The sequence below is a fragment of the Pongo pygmaeus genome, chromosome 12 (genome assembly GCF_028885625.2).
Source record: "Pongo pygmaeus isolate AG05252 chromosome 12, NHGRI_mPonPyg2-v2.0_pri, whole genome shotgun sequence".
In the NCBI taxonomy this organism is placed as follows: domain Eukaryota; kingdom Metazoa; phylum Chordata; class Mammalia; order Primates; family Hominidae; genus Pongo; species Pongo pygmaeus.
Genome location: NC_072385.2, coordinates 45285350 through 45306439, shown reverse-complemented (window position 1 = coordinate 45306439; position 21090 = coordinate 45285350). Strand labels below are relative to the sequence as shown.

Genomic DNA, 21090 nt, shown 5'->3' with positions numbered 1-21090 from the left:
TGTATTAGTATTTAAATGTCTATAAATACTGACTTACTATACTGAGAAGGTCACATTGCACCATCTCTCTGATGATGGAGCTAAGAGTGTTACACTCTCGCATTTTGTACCGGGGGACAGTGCAGCTACGTGAGAACCCAGTGGCTTTCTCGAGCTTATTTGTCTTGCATTTTTGGTGACATGGATTGCTGTTCACATTGGCTTCCTCTGGCAGGTCCAACTGGAAAGCATTATATTTAGCAAGAAAAACTGAGGCTGTGAATGATGTCCCTGTGGACTGTGTATATTCCCTGTTGCAAATGTCAAATCCACGAAGCATAAAAGGATTTACTAGATGATATTACATTCATTACAAATTGTTGCAAAGCCTTAAGGAACAGGCTACAGGCAAAGCCTCTAAAACAATTCCAAGAATGGCACTGCTGGCGCAGGCTGGGGAGGAGCTCCTGCTGCCTGAGACTCCACATTCAAGCTGTCTCCTGCGGAAAAGAGAGCAGCTCTTCTCACTACTGCCCCTGGAAGGACAGCAGCTCTGCCATCTACTATCTACTACTAGAGATCTAACCCCTTTCTCTGACTGCTCATCAGCTGTGCTACTACAGAGTGGTTTTGGATTGAGATGAGGGAGAGGAAATGCCTGATTTCACTGAAATGTGCTCATTTTCCTGGTCTGGGTCACAGCCAGGCAGCACAGTCCTGTGGGCACAAAATCTTCACTCACCAGTTATCTGTCAAAATGAGAATATCTTCCTTCACTGTGGAAAACACAGGGATGGGAATGGTCAAGAAATAGGAAAAGGAGTACTTGGAGTTGCCTGAGCTGCCACTCTGGTTTCCCCAAATGTTTTCAATCCATTTCATTCATGATAATAAACACCTTTCTGCCTAACCAGACATAATCACTTTTCTTAGATCCAAATGATTCAGTGATAAAACTAAAGAGAAAAAATAAATACACTTTTCAACATTTAAGCTGACCAGGAGGCTGTCTCTGGTGTTTACCCCTCCACATCCCACTATGCATTTCATCTTCCCTTCACCTCACTGGAGATCCAAGTGCAGGGAATGCTTCACATGACTGTGATCCCTAGAACTTCATCCTGATGTCTTTGAAATCTTCTCTGAGTTTTACCAGTGGAAATGGCAATAAACAGAATGATTCCAGGAGGTCCCCTAGGTTCCATATTTTCTGTACTTCCTCTCTAAAACACGTAAAATCAATTCTATTTGATCTTGCTTTATATGGGCTAGATCTATGGCCCAGCACATGCCCTAACACCCTGTGTTGACAGCTTATTCAGTCTAAATGGTCACATGCTTATCATATCATTTCTTCCAATTTAATGAAACAATTGTCATGTCAACTCTTTGGATTAAGAACCATCAACCAGTTCATCCACAATTTGTGAGATAACTTGATATAATTCTAGGATTCACTTTGTCCACCACTGTTTACCAGTCTGAGCTTGCCTGAGTTTTCCTGTATGCCCCATTTAGCAAATATTTTTTTGCAAATAAAACATTAAATTTAGAGATTCATCTCTACATTTTATTTAGACTTCAGTAGTTTACTCTAATTCTCTGTATTAAGGCTATTCCTGCTTAGACATCTATAGTGGCTTCTTCTGTGTTATATGAATTCCAACTGAAGACATAAACTAGACTCCTCAGGTGTCATGATCTCTGTCTATTAAATCAGGAGAGGCATTGCTATGTCTGTGCAACTGGGGCTGAGAAAGAGAAAAGAATTAGGGTGCAGAGGTGACTTCATGTCCCCCTCTACCAGCACCATCAGAGTGTGGCTGCATCTGAGGACCACTCTCAGCTGATAGAGGCATCAGAAGGAGCAGCTGGGGCAGCCCAGCCTCACACATCTGCTTCCCTGGGGGGGTTTTTGTTCGGGTGTGTAACACTGTGGGAGGGACACTGTTATACTGTTGACAGTAATAAGTTGCAAAATCTTCAGGCTGCAGGCTGCTGATGGTGAGAGTGTAATCTGTCCCAGATCCACTGCCGCTGAACCTTGATGGGACCCCACTTTGTAAACTGGAGGCAGCATAGATCAGGAGCTTAGCGGGTTTCCCTGGTTTCTGCTGATACCAGGCTAAAGCACTGCTAATGCCCTGACTCGCCCGACAAGTGATGGTGACTCTGTCTCCCACAGATGCAGACACGGAAGATGGAGACTGGGTCATCTGGATGTCACATCTGGCACCTGAGATTGGAAACATGAAAACAAAGGGTCCACACAATTAATCATGTTGTAAGAGAATTTCCCTGAATAGTAAAGCAGTACTCAGCACACTGGGCTGAGTAAACTGCTAGTGTTCTCCTTCCTTACCTGGGAGCCAGAGCAGCACGAGCCCCAGGAGCTGAGCGGGGACCCTCATGTCCATGCTGTGTCCTGAGTGGGTCTGATTCCTGCATGAAGTGTGACCAGCCTATTAATAAGGCTTCAGGGCAGGAGGATGTGCTCTGGGAACATGCAAATTAGCAGGGGATGGGGCAGGCTGGGTACAGCTGCAGGGCTGGCTCATCTCAGTAACTCAGCACTGGCTCAGTGTCCCCAGATGTTCCAGGTAAGACCAGGGTAGCATAAATTTGTCTCCAGAGAATGTGTTTCTACTGGGAACTAGTTTGTTATGAGAAACATTTTTTGGTTTATTTTTGACAATTTGAAATATTCCTCAGGAGTCGATGGAACAATATATTTCATTGGGGTATGGGGAGTACTTAGGAGAGTATTCTTTTTTGTAGGAAACACAGTAAAATTTTAGATGGTACAATTCTCAGGTCTTCAAAAGACTCTTATATGTTTTGAATTAGGGAAGGGGGTACTTGTCATATACTTGCAACATTTCTATGAGTTTAACATTGTTCCTTTCTAAAAAAATTAAAAATAAAATTTATTGACATGATGCTACATATATTTGTAAGTATTAGGTAATGGTGTTATGCCATTGTTCTTACCAGTATAAGATCAAGCAATTTACTTCAGATACACTAAGTTGATACCATGTTTCCTCAATGCATGCAGCACTCACAGATCCACCATTATTAAGAGTGACAGGTCTCTTTAATACCCAGAGAATAAATGGGCTGCACCTTATTCTTGTTTTGGGCACCTTCATAGTCTACCTTCTTTTCTGCCATTGAGTATTATTTCCCAAAGTTCATCTCTCTTAGTGAGGGTGACCACTGCATGGAGCATGTCCGTGCCATGCACCATCAATGCCACTTTCTTCTACCACTTTTTATCAATGAGTGGGGACATCATCCTGACCCAGACACCAAGCTCCCTGTTAACATCTTTTGGAAAGAGACACTCAATCTTTTATCAAGCAACTGCCCATGTACATGGAGAAATCAGCTGGATCCAGATGAAACTGGACAGAGATTTGCACTGATTATATCTAATATCTCTAATGTGCTCAAAAATGTCCCAGCCTGGTTCCGTGGCAGGGTAAGTGGATCCAACTACATCAACATTAGTGGGCTGCAGCCTAGGACTACATAAAATTTTACTGATGCCTGACTAGGGGAGCCAAATCACAGTGCTGTAGCCTGTGCAGAAACCTTCCTGCTGCTTTGTAAGCTGCCTGAATTTTAAGGGAATTTGCTTATATTGGGAAAAAGGAAGAAAGCTCCATTTGTCCTCTAAATGTTTGCTGAAAATAAACTGACAAAAGGAAGATTAATAAGAGAAAAGGCAGACAAAATGCACTTAAAGTACAGCAGGATGTCATAGCAGGATGATTACCCAGATAACTCAATGAGATCCAGTTGTTCATATTTCCTTTCTAGCGAAGAGGGAATTGGGAAACGTAGGCAACCTAGAGAGAATAGATGAGAATAGAAATGCATCCTTAAAAGAACAGGTAATCACCTGCCTGGGTAAAGTATCAACTTCCAGTCTCTTCTATTTTTGATTCCTGTTTTGTGTTAATCTTCCCTGATATAAAAATTCTCGGGATGAATTTTCTTGAAAATTGGTTTCCTTCTGAAGAATTTGTTTTTAGGCAGATAAGGGATATTTAGGAAAAGCCTTTTTGTGTATTTGCTGCTTTCTAAATGCCTTTGGTTTTACACAATCATCATACAAATGCAGCACAGTTTGAGATGTTATTTTCTGGATTCCTTTACTTGCAACCCACCTGTCAAGATACTGTTCCAGAGAGATGCAGCTACAGACTGAAAGAGCAGTTGACCCTTGAACAATGTGGAGGTTGGGGCACTGACTACGGGTGCAGATGAAAACCTGTGTAGAACTTTTGCATCTCCAACTTAAGTACTAATATCTTACTTTTGACTGGAAGCCTTAGTGATAAAATAGTTGATTAACTATTTTTTATATTATGCATATTATATACTCTATTCTTCCAATAAAGTATGCTAAAGAAAAAAATGTTATTAAGAAAACCATAAAAGTGAGAAAATATATTTACTACTTATTAAGTGCTTGCTCACAGGTAACACACACAGAAGAAAATATACTTGGATCTGCAAATTTCAAACCCAAGTTATTCAAGGGTTAACTGTACTAGGATGAATGTAGCAGTTCCCAACTGTAATCTGGGGCTTTCCCCTTTGCTGTACCTCTGCTGACTTACAATGGCCATATATATGTCTTATGTTCTTCATGATCTTGGGCAGAGACATCAGCCTGCATGCCTTGCTGGCCAGATGGCCTGCAATGTGTATCTCTTAGGAAAGTGCTATGGTTTGACTGTGTCCTCCAGATTCCATCTGTTGTAAAGTCAAAGCTCAGTGTAATGGTATTGCCAGGTAGGGCCTATTGAGATGTGTTTAGGTCATGAGGGTGGAGCCCTCTAGTGGAATACATTAATGCCACTATAAACAGGGATTATGGGGCTGGAATCTCTCTCTTCTGCTGGTCTGTCATGTTAAGACATGGCCTTCCTTCCTTTGAAGGACTGAATGCTCCAGGCATCATCTTGAAAGCAGAGAAAGAGGACCTTAACCTGCCCATGACTTGATCTTAAATTTCCCATTCTCCAGAAGTGTGAGGAAATAAATTTCTGTTTTTTATGAATTACACAGTGACAAGGAAGCTGTTATAGTGGCTCGAAAGAGAGCAAGAGAGACAGCTCACAATCACTGAGGACAGGATGAGGAGTATACATACCCCTGCTTCCTCATCTCTGAGGTGGAACAGCCCAGAGGAATTTAGTCAATGTTACCACATGTGGTTGATCTTCAGTTATCCTGAGTCAGGTGGGCTGTTGATGTGTCTTTTACCATTCATTTACTGCTCCCTTCCTCATTTTTTCCTTTCCTCCCAGTGTAGATTTGCTGCCTAAACAGGAATTTTCATTGCTGGTGGACCCAAACTGAGATAGTAAATACAATTGTTAATCTTTTGTATGAGGGGTATTTCTCATCTGAATTCTTATCATTTGTCTTTCTTTGACATGTAGGAATATTCAGGAAGCAGTTAATTTTTTTTAACAAATCTATTTTAGATTGAATTTATGCGGTGATTTTTTTTTTCTGTGTGTTGAAACAAAAAATTAAGTTGTAAGCCACTAACCAGCTGAACGGACTCCTCTTTTGGTAGACAGAACTTCAAAGAAATCGGAAAAACTAGGTTAGGCCATGACTGGCAGGTGGTTTCGATGTGCCTCATTATACTCTCCTCCCTTTGGAGTTCACACACAACTCACCAGCATTATCATTACAACAGAGACCTTTGGACTGACAAAACAGATGCTTGGTAGCAATAAGATACCATACTCCAACATGACAGATAATAGGCCCTGAAGAAGATCTAAATATTTTACCCTGAATATATTTCTTCGACATATTCTGAAGTGGCCCTGCAAAGCTGCCTGTTGTGGGGGAAATTTCCATTCTGCAGAGAATCTCCTCCCCTTACTAAGTCTTTTCCAAAGAGTCGGACATTTTTTTAAGGTCTGATAAACAACATTCGCCATCTACTTTGTTTGCTACCCATAGGATTCATCTATGTGACAAGAACCTTGGCTTCCACACCCCCTTTTCTAAACTCAAGCATTTCTTTATGATGAATTCAACTCTTTAGGCAGAGCTTAACTCTTTCAACCAGTTGCCAATCGGGAAATCTTTGAATCTACCTATGACCTGGAAGCCCCTGCTTCAAGCTACCCCACCTTTCCAGGACAAAGTAATGTATATCTTATATGTATTGATTTATGTCTTTCCCTGTAATTTCTGTCTCTCCAAAGTATTTAAATGTGTAATCTTATCATCTTGGGCACATGTTTGCGGGGCCTCCTAAGGCTGTGTCACAGGCCATAAGCCTTATCTTTGGCAAAATAAACCTACAAATTGATTGAGACCTGTCTCAGATAGTGTTTTGTTTACACTGGGTCACAAAATTTAAAAATCCTCTAAAACTATCTACATCCATAAGTCTACAGTAGAGACAGTGAAGAGATCATACCTTAACAGTTAAAGCTCACAATTTAAAAGAACCTGAGTCTAAAATTTTGGCCAGCTCTCTTGCTTCATAAAAAATACTTCGTGATTTTTTAAATTTTATGTTAGAGAAAGGCAATTTTGAGGAATATATTTACTGTCAATGGAATGAATAATGTCCCCACCCCAAAAGATGTCCATGTCCTCATCTCTGGAACCTAAGTGTTATAGGAGTTATTAAGAAATTATTTTAGGCAGATAGAGAGGAAAAGTGGTCCTTGGTAAGGTTTTCTTTCTTTTAAAGCAGCTCCAGAAATGTTTCTTCTTTTTTTTAAAAATTTTATTATTATTATACTTTAAGTTTTAGGGTACATGTGACAATGTGCAGGTTTGTTACATACGTATACACGTGCCGTGTTGGTGTGCTGCACCCATTAACCCATCGTTCAGCATTAGGTATATCTCCTAATGCTATCCCTCCCCTCTAACCCCACCCCACAACAGTCCCCGGTGTGTGATGTTCCCCTTCCTGTGTCCATGTGTTCTCATTGTTCAATTTCCACCTATGAGTGAGAACATGCGGTGTTTGGTTTTTTGCCCTTGTGATAGTTTGCTGAGAATGATGGTTTCCAGCTTCATCCATGACCCTACAAAGGACATGAACTCATCATTTTTTATGGCTGCATAGTATTCCATGGTGTATATGTGCCACATTTTCTTAATCCAGTCTATCATTGTTGGACATTTGGGTTGGTTCTTTTACACTGTTGGTGGGACTGTAAACTAGTTCAACCATTGTGGAAGTCAGTGTGGCGATTCCTCAGGGATTTAGAACTAGAAATACCATTTGACCCAGCCATCCCATTACTGGGTATATACCCAAAGGATTGTAAATCATGCTGCTATAAAGACACATGCACATGTATGTTTATTGCGGCACTATTCACAATAGCAGAAATGTTTCTTGTTTAGCAGGAAAGCCCTGGCTCTTAGAGCCAGGCTGGCAAGGTTTGTTATGCAAATGCAGGCCATTAGAAAAGGAGTCTAGCCAAACATGGCGATTCCCACCATCTTCTTCCTTGCCCCCACATGTGCCTGGCAACATGGCTGCCCCCACATGTCCCCATGTGTATAGAATATTTTGGTGCCCTGCATTTGCATGTTAAAAGTCTAGTGTGAGAAGCCCAGTAATTTTGCAGGCTACATGAATGACACGCCTGGTCAAACCAGTCCCCCAAGCCCTGTGCAAATCAGACACCACCTCCTCCAGCCTCCTCATGTAAGAGCTACTTTTCTGCTGCAAAGGAGTTTTGTCTTTGTTAGAATCCCCCCTCCCTCTGTCTCTGTATGGGGGAGCTGTTTTCTTCTTCCTTCCTTCTTGCATATTAAACCTTTCTCTTCTTAAAACCACTCCACGCGTGTCTGTGTTGTTTTATCCAAAGTGGTGTGAGACAAAGAACCCTGGTGTTCCTCCAGTCAATGAAGCCGTATCATAAAAATTCTACCTTACATAGCAAAAAGAGAACTTGACAGATATAAGTTAAGGACTTTGAGAATAAGCAACCCAGTTATCCAGATGAAACCAATATAATCACAAAGGTCCTTAAAATAAAGGAGGAGGCTGGCAGTCAGAGAGGAGCTGGGACAATGGGGAGGGATGTGGTTTGAGGAAGGAAGGGGCCATGGAACCAGCAATATGGGAGCACCTTGAAGATAAAAAGCAGAGGAACCAGTTCTCTCCTCTGGAGCCTCTAGAAGGATTACAGCCCTACTGACACCTTAACATTAGCTCAGCGAGACTTCTGACCCCCAGAACTACAGGGTAATACATTTATGTTGTGTGAAGCCAATAAGACTGTGGCAATTTAAGCAGCAGCGTTGGAAACTAATGCAAGGGGAAGAGATGTCCTTCACCTCACTGAGTGCATGGTTGTCCTCTATTCTTGGAAATATTTCCGCCTTGTTTTCTGGAGTCAGTTAAAACAAGAGACAGAGAAAATTTTTCTGAGAGAAGAGCTAGCACAAGGATTCTTTTTAGCTAGAAAATCCCTTTGGTAAAATCCCATGATTATCTCTTGTACGATCTGGGTATCATAGAGTTTAGAGTTCAGATCTCAAAGCACACAATAGGAGGAAGAGGCTTTTGTTTGTTGGTTTGTTTTCATATTAGGAGAGATAATTAGATTTTCAGGATACAATCTGAGAGGGAGACTGAGTCAGAGATATTTTAAGAGAAAGAGGAGATGTGGAAGGAGTCAGGGCAATGAAACATGTGTCCCTGCTCCTAAATCTAAAATAAAGTCATTGATTTTAGAAGATGAAGCAAAGCTCTTCACTTCCACCATCTCATGAAGGATCAATCTTTTCCCAGAGTTTCTGCTCCTCCTTCACTCCCCTGACATTGCATTGTGGAGCTAATCACATGTGCCCTTAATCCCTGCTCCTTTCCTGGGCTAGGAGAGGCTTATTGTCCTCACGGTGCCCTGCAAATACAGCTGGTGCGCTAGGCACCAAAGGAGAGGACGATGGTTTCTGTGCAAGCCATTACCACATGTTACATTTCACTATAACTCTAAGTAAAGTTTTGTGGAGTGAAGAGAACATATGGGCAACTTTATCTGGTGGGCTTGGAAGAGGCCAGGCTCTGAGAATGACAATGAATTCACATGTCTAATTTTCCAAATAGCTAATGCGAGCTTTAGCAATTGTGGCAATGTGGACTTGTGTACACATGTGCAACATGTTGGCGGCAAGCCACCCAGGTGCCAAGGCAAGAGACCGAGGGCATGAGCTGTTCCAGTATAATAAAATATATAAAATAACAGGAGTTATACTAGATATACATCATAGATATGATTATATACGAATATCATTAATCATTAGTTTGTAGCAATTACTCTTTATTCCAATATTATAATAATCCTTGCTCTACAGTCATAACCTAGGAAAAACCAGGCCATACAGAGATAGTAGCTGAAGGGGCACGGTGAGAAGTGACCAGAAGACAAGAGTGTGAGCCCTCTGTCACTCCCAGACAGGGCCATGAGAGGGCTCCTTGGTCTAGCGGTAACGCCAGCGTCTGGGAAGACGCCTGTTACCAAGCGGACCGTGGTCTAGCAGTAGCGTCAGTGCCAAGAAAAAGCACCCACTACTTAGCAGACTGGAAAGGGAGTTTCCCTTTCCCCGGGGGAATTGAGAGAAGACTCTACTCCACCACCTCTTGTGGAGGGCCTGACATCAGTTATCCCTGTGATGCTGTGCTTCAGCAGTCACACTCCTGTTTCACTTTCATGTTCCACTCTGTACACCTGGCTCCGCCCTCTAGATGGCAGAAGTAAAATTAGTGAAAGTATTAAATTCTTTGATCTTTCTAGCAACAGCATAGAAGACATAATGACATAAGCTGTCCTCTCTTTCTCTCTGCCTCGACTACCTAACAGGGAAGGACCCCCTGTCTGGTGGACACGTGACTCACGTGACCTTATCAATCATTGGAGATGACTCACACCCTTTACCCTGCCCCTCTTGCCTTGTATCCAATAAATAACAGTGCAGCCAGGCATTCGGGGCCATTACCGGTCTCCGAGTCTTGGTGGTAGTGGTCCCTCAGGCCCAGCAGTCTTTTCTTTTATCTCTTTGTCTTGTGTCTTTATTTCTACAATCTCTCATCTCTGAACACGGGGAGAAAAACACACCGACCCTGTGGGGCTGGACCCTACAGCAACACATGAGCCATGTCGTACCATTAACATCTGCACCAGTGCTGATTCAACTATTGCCACTTCTGGGTACCTGACTCCCCACAGCAGAGACAAATACCATCAGAAATTTGATGATAATCTGCAATATTAGATCAATTTCTCTGGAGGTGGTTGTAACACATTTGTACTAGTATTCTTCTGTATTCTCGATAAATGTTTGCTTTTTCTACTCACCTATAATTGACTATAATGGTTCTCAGAGACTGTAAGTTTTACTGATATGGGAATCTTTCAGAATCAGGGCATTACTACGTGGGGAAGGAAACAAAATAATAGACACATGGTAATGGCATCTATTGGTCCTATCAAATACTTCACCCAAAGAAGTCCACGTGGGTATGACATTCTACTGACTTCAGACATTCTTCCTCAATATGTACTGAATCTTTAAACTGATTACCATGTTAATGTGAAGCAATGGTTTAGGAAGCCCTAGGGCGAAGTAGGAGCAACCTCTCTTATGATTCACAGGAACACAGCTGTGTTACATGGGTTCCCAGTCATGCAGTTTTAGACCCTGCTGACAACAGGGCCTGATACACAGGAGTGGGTGCCTTTACTTGTATCCTCAAATAGAATATATAGAATAATCTAATGTGAAACCTAAAGCTATGTTGATGCAGGGTTACCCAATGTCAATACACACAAGGGCAACCACATAAGAACCTATTTCAGCAAAGTTAAACAGTGAAGCGATCATGAAGTGATAGTTCTCTGTTCTTTATTTGGTGACAGGAGTATGTCAGGGAATATGTCTGGACTGAAAGACAGTGAAGAACACATGTCAAAATCAGGTGATGATTATTCTCAAATTAATATAAAGTAAAACTAGGAGTCATTAAAACAAAACAGATAAAAGAAAACATTTTTAAATAAATCCAAGACTGATATGTGACCCAGCTTTGGCTCTAGCTCTTCCAGAAGATAACAGGCTCCAGGGCTCAACAAATGCATGCACATTTTTTTAGTTTTGTACCAGCAATATGTGTCATGTGTGCTCATTTTCTGTTTCAGACCTTAAGCTACAAATCAAGCTTTTCAAAGTAACCCTAACCATATATTGGAATCAAACAGGAATAATTTAAATTATTGATGTCTGCTCTTACCCTTGCCTATTTGATTAAAAATATTTCACTGGAATTCAGGCAGCCACATGTTGAAAAATTTTCACAAGATACGTATAGGTATAAGTTGGATAATCAACCACTGCTTTAACTGGGTCTCCGCCTCTCTGCAGGCCAGCAGCCACAGCATTGGCATGAACTGGGAGCGTGTTAGACATTCAAAATGTCAGACCCCACACCATAATACAGCACCCAGAAGGTCCACATATCAATCAAAACACACTCTTCATACCAGAAACCAGGAAGATCTCAACTGGAAAAAGAAAAGACTATAATTAGATAGTAATTCATGTGTACTAACTTAAAATTATCTTAAAATGATTTTAAGGCAACTATTATAAAAATGCATCAAGGAACAATTGCAAACATGCTTGAAACACATGAAATAATATAAAACATCAAGAAGGCAATGCAAAATATAAAAAAGGAAAAATATGGAAATTTTAGAAGTGAAAGATAAAATCACCATAATGAACAGCTCAGCGGGTGGCCTAATGGCAGAATTGTGTAGGCAGAGGAAAGAATCCATGAAGTGGAAAGTGAAATAATAGTAACTACCCCATTTAAACAATACTGAGAGAATAGACTAAAAAGAAAATGAGCACAGAATAACACAAATAAATCTGTACCAGGACGTATCACAGTTAAACCTCTAAAACTAAAAACGACAAAATAATCTTATAAGCAACATGAGAAAAATTATTCCTTACTTTGAGCAGAAAAATAATGACAGTTTCTCTTCAGAAACTGGAGGTCAGAAGGAAATACCACATTTTCTAGTTTTTAAAGAAAAGATCTGATACCCTAAAATTCTATGTTCAGTAAAAGTATTATTTAGAAATGAAGGACAAATTGAGGAGTCCTCAGTTGTAGAAAAACTAAGAGTGTTTGTTGCCAGCAGATCCACTTTAAACATGGCCAAAATGAGCCCTAGAAAGTAATATCTCCTAAAAATAAAGAGGGGATATTAAATAAAATTAGGGACAAAAGGCTACAATAATGAAAAGATAGATGAATATAATGCATTTCTAAATCATGTGTGATAGTTGTGTCAAAGTTGTAACACTTTTGTTTCTGCAGAGAAATTACTTTTTAAAAACTATTACTAATGGGAGAGGAAAAATGACATAAAAGAAGGTAAAATTCTATATTTAATTTAAATGGTAATATATTGACACCAACATACTGTGAGAAGCTATGTATATAAAGGAAATAACCATGACTACAAATTTAAAAATCACTATAGAAAGAGATACCAAAAAATTAGGTAAATTAGAATGTAATTGTAAATATGTTCATGTAACCCAAAGGAAGGCAGCAAAAAGAAAACAGAGAAGCAAAAAAAGATACAGCAAAAAAGTAGAGTGCAGACTTAAATCTTAATATACCAATAATTATTAATATATTAAGTATGTAAATTATGAAATTTACAAAAAGACAGAAATTGATGAATCAGAAAGAAATGTCCCAACTGTATGTTGTCTATAAGACACTCACATCAAATATAACAGTTTAAGTAGCTTGAATATAAAAGGAAGGGAAGTGGTACACTATGCAAACAACAATAAAAAGAAAGAATCAGCAGCAAATACTAATATCAGATAAAGTAGGATACAGAGCCAAAGAGTGTTACCAGGGACACAAAGGTACATTACATAATGAAGAAAGCCATTTCGGAAAGAAGACAGAGCAGTTCTAAGTGCGTAGACACCAAGCAACAGAGCAATACAGTACATGTGGCAGAAACTAACAGAACAATTACACTTAGAGATTTCAAAACCCCTTTTAATCTTTGATAGGACAACTCAATAGAAAATCGACAACGATAGAGAAGAACTCAACAAGGTCATCAACTCATGGGATCTAACTGACATTTATAGAAGACTCCAACCCATAACAATAGAAGTTCACACTTTTTCTTTCAAGCGCCCACAGAACATACACCAAGATAGGGCATATTCTGCCCTCATAACCTCTCAACACATTTGCAACAATTAAAGTCATAGTAAGTGTGTTCTCTGACCACAGAGGGATCAAACTAGAAATCAATATTGAAACTACAACCCCCAAATTTTCAAATATATGGGAACTGTACAACATTGTTTTTTCTGAAGAACCAGTCTTTGGTTTGCTTGGTGTTCAGTGTTGCTTTTTCTGTTTGCAATTTTATGGATTTCTGACCTAATATTTATTATTTATTTTCCTCATGTTCTACTTCAGATTTAAATTGCTTCTCTTTATGTAGTTTCATAAGGTGGAAGCTGAAATTATTGATTTTACGCCTTTTATTTTCTGAAAAACACTCATATGCATATGTTAATATATGTGATACACATGCATAAATATGTGCAGATGCAGATGCATACATGTGGTTTTAATACATAAATTACCCTGTAAGCACTGCTGAATACCTATGTGCATTTTCTTTCCTCTGAGCTCAAACTCGACTCACTTGCAAACCCGGCCACTTAATCTGCATGTTTATTGGCATCACAATCTAGAAATGAGCAATAATAACAAACTTTTATTTTATCCTGATGTTCTTGGCTGCTAATACATTTGACATCAGTAAATCAAAATCTATGTAACAGATTAACGCCAAAGCCTCCAGGTCACTCCTAATCTGACTCTTCTCATATCAAGGTGTGTAACTGACATTAATTAAAAAATATGGTCTCATCTGCTTATGTCTCCAATAATCTTCACTGCCCCAAATTTACTTTATGCCAGGATTCACTTTGTCCAGATAAGTATTTCTTCTGCTTCTCATAGCCCAGCTAGAGTCATTACTCTGCTAAAAAATACATAGGACCATGGGGGTACTTTGCTTAAAACATTTCCCAGAATGTCCTGCTGTACTTGAAAGCATTTGCTCCCCAAACAGAAAATGAAGGCCTTATTAATTTCATACCAGTCATATATGGTGATCTTTAAGACACTGAGAGAAAACGGCTCTGACCTGCTCCCTCTCTGACTTCCTTTTTTTTCCCCTGGTTAAGTCACTCTCCTCATAGTGACTTTCTCTGTCCTTCCTGTGTTCATACTGTGTTCCTTCTAAGAGCCTTGATTGTCATGAACCTCAATGCCCTTCAGAAACTTCTCTTCAGGTCAGTTGTTCTCCTCATTCAGGTAAGTCCCCTCCTCAGAGGAAGCAGTTTCTGCCTTCCCAAATAACTGACTCCATTTCGGCATTAACCACTTCCTCTCCCCTTGTCATTTTTTTTTTTCCTTTATGACCCTTATCTTTTCCTAGAATCTTCCTGTTGATTTATGTTTAATTAAACATGGCCTTTTGTTCACCAGTAAAGATATAGGTAAATGAGAATCAGACACTGACTTTCTCAGGGGTGCAGCCTACACACATTCCTGGTCCAGCATTGTTGCTCAATTAACACTGTATTGAATAACTGAAAAGTGAATGAGCAAGAAACTCTCCAAGACATAATCAACAGTAGTGACCTATACACATTGAAAACAGCCCACTGAATGTAAAACATGGATTATTCTGGGTAATGAGAAGTATGATTAGAGGAAATAGAGGGAAGGAATTGTTTTCTCAGCTGCATTTTTCATTTGCTGGGGAGATAAGAAAGACATCCAAAGTCCATGATAATCAGGTATGAGTATTCTGATCTGGTTTAAAAAACAAGTGAATACGCTTTGCAATCACACAAAAAAATTACAATAAATATGACTACTCTATCACTGAACTCTATTCCCTCCTGTTCATAAAAAGTTTGTATTAGTTAGCTCTTCTTCCAAAATAAACCAACCCCAAACACAATGCCATAAAATAAACATGTACAGTCCTCCCTCAGTATCCATGGAAAATAGGTTCCAGGACACCCTACAGATACTTAAATTTTTGGAGACTCAAAACCTTTATGTAAAATGCACAATATTTGTGTATAACATACACATATCCTCCTGTACAGTTCACACCATCTCTAGCATACTTATAATACCTAGTACGATGTCTACACATGACTTAACTTGTGTGGATTCACCCAAGTGGTACTCAGCACATGGCAAAGTCAAGTTTTGCTTTTTGGAATTTTGTGGATATTTTTTTCTAAATATTTTTGATCCAGGTTTAGTTGAATCGATGGGTGCAGGTCCCATGGATAGAGGGCTGACTGTACTGCTTCTTGTAACTCTGAGGGTCACCTCTGTGGTTCCTCCATTCTAGGCTGGCTGGACTGATCTCTGCTGAACCCACTCATGTGACTGCAGTTAGCCTGTGGTTCAGTTGTGACTGGATGGTCTGATGTGACTTCTTTAACGTATCTCGAGGCTGGTTTGATGTGCCAGTTGGACAACATTTGGTTTCAGTTTTCATGGGTCAGGGACATGGGTCCTGTTCCCCAACCTTTATTAGGTTTGTTCCCAGATCAACTCTGGGATTTGAGTTTCTTCATTGTGGGTTGTGTGGGAGAAATTCTACACAGACCATCTGTAATGAAGAAGCTGAACTGCTGTCATTTATTGCTGTCAGCAGTTATTGTCATCCTCTGAAATGTATCTCATATAACCAAGGTCTCCCCAGGGTGGCCGAACAGTGCAGCCCAGCTCACCCCATCCAATTGCTTCCCTGGATGCCTGCAGGTGTGAGAAAGGCAACGCACTCAGTCACAGGAAAGGCAGGGGCCCACCCTGGTGCTGAAACCTGCAGACACCTTTCACACAGTTTCGTTCCAAAATACAAAGACTTCATTTTCTTCATACTTAAAATAGTTATACATTTTCTTTCTATAATATCCCCATGCTTTTTAACTAATTTGAATGTTCACAACTGGACATATTTATTATTTCTGTGTTAGGTGATCTTACTCACTTATGGCAAGAGTGAGTTAATAGAGACAGGATGTGGATTAGCCATGGAACAATAGAGAAGTGTGTGGATTCAGATAGGATAAAGATCAAAAGGGTGACAAATACATTCTTTTGCAGAAGCAGATTCTCATAGATCACCAGCAGCCAAAGTCCACAATCAAGGAGCAATGGCATGTCAGCCACATTGGACAAATTGTAGCTCTGCAGAGTAAACTTGGCCAGCACATTTTAGGACCAAAATTATATGTAAAGTTTTGGGGAAAACAAACCGTCATAGAAATGATAGTTTGAAAGAGTTCTCAGTTATTTATACTTGGATATAAAGCAGAACACTATAATGAATGAAGCTACAACCTAGAAACTTTTAGCCCTTTAAAGAGGCTTCCCTTTTCGCAGGGTATTTCTTAACAAATAATAATAAAAAAATTATGGATAAACTACTTGCACAATTAGCTGCAATAAATCCCTTCCCTGCACTCATGCTTTGGTCGGCCTCATTCTAAATGGATGCAGGCGTTGCCCATGTGTCTTGCTCAGGCCAATAGGATAATAGCAGATGTGAACAAGTGGAATATTGGAAACAGCTTGCACATCGAAGCTTTCCTCTCTCTCGCAGTGCTTGGAAACCCTAAGGTCACAAAGAGAATAAGGCTGTGCCCATCTCCATTCAATGTCAGTGGCATGGCTGCTCTTAGGTCTATTTGTTCTTAAAATGTGTGTTAAGTTTGTTACGGCCACAATGGGTATAGCTTAAGACTATACCCATTTATCATCTCTCAATTTCTGAGTCAGCAATTGGCACATGGCTTTGTTGGGTCCTGCCTATTGGGTTTCACAAGACTGTGCCACAGTGTAGACTGGGCTTCATTCTCACCTGTGAGTCCCCTGAGAACATAGATACTTTAGAGCTCTTTCAGGTAGCTGCAGAGCTCATTCCTTAGCACTTCTATGACTTAGGGCTTCAACTTCTTACTGGCTCTTGGATCAAGGCTGCTCTCAGGTCCTAGAGGCTGTGGACAATTCCCTGCCATGTGATGCTCACACGGGCAATGCCCACATGGCTGTTTGCTTGTTCAAGGCCAGCAGAAGATTTTCTCTTTCCAGTGTGCTATGACAGAGGCTTATAGAGTACAATACAATCATTGGAAAGACATCTATTAACCTCTGCCATGCCATATGGATTAGAAGCAAGTCCAGGTTCTGCCTGTTCTCTGAGGAAGCAGATCATGCAATTCTGTGACTCAGTGGGGAGAGGGTTCTGCTAGGGTGTTCTGGCATCTTTAGTTTCCTCAAATATCAGGGTACTTGTACTGAGTGTGAAATCTGTCCTGGTCTACTTCACCTTACTGTGTCTGACTAATCAGACATTTGACAAATTACTTTTGTTTTTAAGCAGATTTAACAAAGTCTATTTAGTAGCCAAAAGCTGAGAATGCCAATAGTTTTACCTGGCTACTCTCTGAAACAGTGGTGTAAAAAGGAGTCGTTCCAGCCCCTTTCCTGGAGACAGACAGAGGCTAAGAAACAGTGGAAGTGTGAAAGTGGGGGAAGGGAGAGAAACAGTCTTTATATACCTAAACTAACCCAGCTGCATGTAAACCAGTAACTATACCTCTAAATAAAATACAGAAAACATGTTAGTTTTGGTTTGGTGTGAACCAGCCTTAAATTAAAAGTTGTTACACTGAATGGGTTTAATTGAGCAAGATGTGTAGGGAAGGCAGAGAGGATTAGGATGCCCTTCTACTCAGCTTTATGTGCTGTCACATCTGGTTCCTCAGGGGACACTTGGATCCCCTCCATTATCCTGCAGGTTCTGCCAGGCCAAGGCTGTTAAATCTGGTGGGGTTTCCTGTGTGCACTTTTGGGTATATACAGGGAGGATATCAGAGAAAGGTTGATCAGACTTTACTGGATATAGTTAATCTGACTTGGACTTTTGGAGAAAAAAGGCTTTAGATAAAAAGTGTTTGACAAAGTCACACACAGATTTTTAAAGAGCAAAAAATCAAATACAACTTGAAAACTCTCGCTAGAAAAAGTAGATGACTTTACAAAAAGGTGAAGTGATACTTCAGTTTCCAAAATCACTCTTCTTCATACACTTTTGCTGAGCTCTTTTTCACCTTCTAGCTCCGAGGTCTTAGAAGGGCCTGGGCTTAAAAGAATTTGTTTCCATAGGAATCCAGCAAGTAAAAGAATATATAACATCAAATAAATGACGTCACTGGCATCACTGTCATAGAAGCATGTCAAAGAAACTGAGATTAAGTTGTGAGTTTTGGCACAAGCATTAGAGAAATAGTGAAAAGATTTAAAAGATAGAATAAGGCTTAAACAAGAAAGCAAGACAGCAATATGACAATTGAACCTATTATAGAATAATGATTTGAGAATTGATGGTGAGAAGAAATGCATTGGACAGATATGAATGGACATGATCGAAGGTCTGAGCAATTTAGCATAGATCAAGACAAAATCCTTAGGATTTAAAGAGTTGTGAGCTGGGTAGTGAAAACACCCATTTTAGCACCTACTGGGGCTGTAGATGAAATGAACTTGCATTTAATACTATTTCCAATAAGTTTTTGCTAAGTTAGTACAGTTATGATAATGATGAGCATTACAGTGCTAAGTGTTATAGCAATAATAATACTCAAATTAATAGCAGCATATATTATCTGTTGGATAATATTCTAAATGTTTTACTTTGTTCAAATTGTAAACAGACCTATGAGGTAGAACCTATTATTGTCACAGCATTGCAGGTATAGAAACTGAAACAAAGGGAGGTTAAGTCACTTTACTAATGTCACACAGTCTGTAAGCAGTAAAGCTCTGTCCCCAGCCCCAAGGGTTTGACTTCAGGGCTTCCTAAGATAATGTCTGTGTTGTTGCATGGATCTTGTCTGGCTGTACATGAAGCTCTAATTCCAGGATGGATGAAGATTCCGTTAGAACTTGGAGTAGCATTAATAAAATTGCTTCCTTGAGAGCAAGAGAAATGTCCAGAAAGAAAAGGAGTTTAACTGCTTAAAGGAAAGGAGCAGATTTATAGGAAATGAGGCTCTGAATTGTGAACACAGTTTTTCAAAACCATTAGGGAAAAGAGAAATTGACTCAGTTTGATAGATGTGTTGTGCAGAGTGAGTGTAGTGGAGATTAGAGAATCAGCCAAGGAATTGTCCCCTGCCTTCACGGATGGCATCAACACCTGTCTTCATGGCAATTGCATCAGTACCCTGAGGGTCAGAGCCTGCGTCCTGCTGATCCATGCAGCTGTGGTCATCTTTGCACCTGCACTGCTTGAGTTACTTGAGTGTTACTCTTTGAGGCAGCTTCAGGACACTTGGTAAAAATCACTACGCAGCAAGTGAAAGACATTCTTGGAAGAAAAGTTCTAATCAGCTCTCCATTCCCACCTGATGCAATTTTTCCTGCTGCTGAGACCTCCAGTTCCTTGGCCCCATTTTTTTTTTTTTTTTTTCTGAGACAGGGTTTTGCTCCTGTTGCCCAGGCTGGAGTGCAGTGGTGTGATCTCAGCTCACTGCAACCTCCGTCTTCTGGGTTCAAGCTATTCTCCTACCTCAGCCTTCTGAGTAGCTGGGATTACAGGCACACACCACCATGCCCGGGTAATTTTGTATTTTTTGGTAGAGAAGGGATTTCACCATGTTGGTCAGCCTGGTCTTGATCTCCTGACCTCAGGTCATCCACCCGCCTCAGTCTCCCAAAGTGCTGAGACTACAGGCATGAGCCACCGCACCCAGCTCCTTGCCCCTTTTCTAAATAGAAACTAACACCAGACCAAACAGAAATTTTCTCAGGCAAGGTTTAATAGGTTTGTGGCATGAGCAAAGCAGGGGGGCAGCCCATGGGTAAGAGATCCCCGTGGCAATCCCCTGAAGTGCCCAGCTCTTATCATTTTAAGGAAGCTGAGGCAGAAAAAGGAATGACATTCAAGCATGTTTAGGCAGAGTTTTCTTTGCATTTCTGCAGTGGAGCATCATCTCTAACACGATATAACACGATTAGGAAATGGAGAATAAACTCTGCCTTCAGCGGATATTTCAGTGTTACAATAAGATTATAATGAGGAAAAATCAGTGAAAGGCCAGTGCTGGAGACCATCTCATCTTCAGTCGGCTAGATCTCATTTGGTTCTTTGGGGCAATGCCAGATCTTGCAGCAACCTTGCAAGATGACCAGGTTCTTATCAGGAACGTTAGAGTTCCACTTTAGAAACCTTGGGAGGCTGGGAGCAGTGGCTCACGCTTGTAATCCCAGCACTTTGGGAGGCTGAGGAGGGTAGATCACTTGAGGTCAGGAGTTTGAGACCAGCCTGGCAATCATGGGGAAACCCTGTCTTCACCAAAAATACAAAAAAAAAAAAAAAAAAATAGCCAGGCATGTAGGTGTGCACCTGTAGTCCTAGCTGCTTGGGAGGTTGAGGCAGGAGAATCCCTTGAACCTGGGAGGCAGAGGTTGCAGTAAGCAGAGATCGTGCCACTACACCCCATCCTGGGTGACAGAGTGAGACTTTGTCTCAAGAAAAAAAAAAAAAATGAAACCTTGAGAGACATCACCGAAGGAGTAAATGGTTGGGATCTTCTTTTTGCGGATAGGATTTTGGCCTAGTCACCTTAGTTGGAAGGGAACAGCTTTTTGCTATGTAACTGGAGTCACTTTGTTAAGGGAGGCAAGAAGGTAGGAGTGGGAACATGCCTGGACATGTGAGGCCCATTGGGATCCTGAGAATCATGTCTTTTTTCTGCCACAACTGACTCTCTTCTCATAGTGTCTCACCTTCATGCACCGAGAGAGACAACGAGGCACATTTTGGGTAGAAAGAGAGAAATGAGGCCACAGGTTTCTACTTTGTTCCTAACAGTCTTGTGCCAAACACCATCTCAGTGACTCTAGACTGGTGAGACAGGAGAACACAGGCATTAAAT

General features: G+C 40.6%; 1 protein-coding gene and 1 gene segment (V, D, J or C); both read right to left on the bottom strand.

Annotated features, from left to right (window-relative positions):
• The window catches only part of LOC129026546 (immunoglobulin kappa light chain), a 412603-nt gene that overhangs the window by 156681 nt on the left and 234832 nt on the right, over positions 1 to 21090 (bottom strand). The window lies entirely within an intron of this gene.
• On the bottom strand, positions 1749 to 2417 carry LOC134737882 (immunoglobulin kappa variable 1D-13-like). The segment is given in 2 exon segments: positions 1749 to 2215; positions 2342 to 2417. Coding segments are annotated over 2 exon segments (522 nt in total).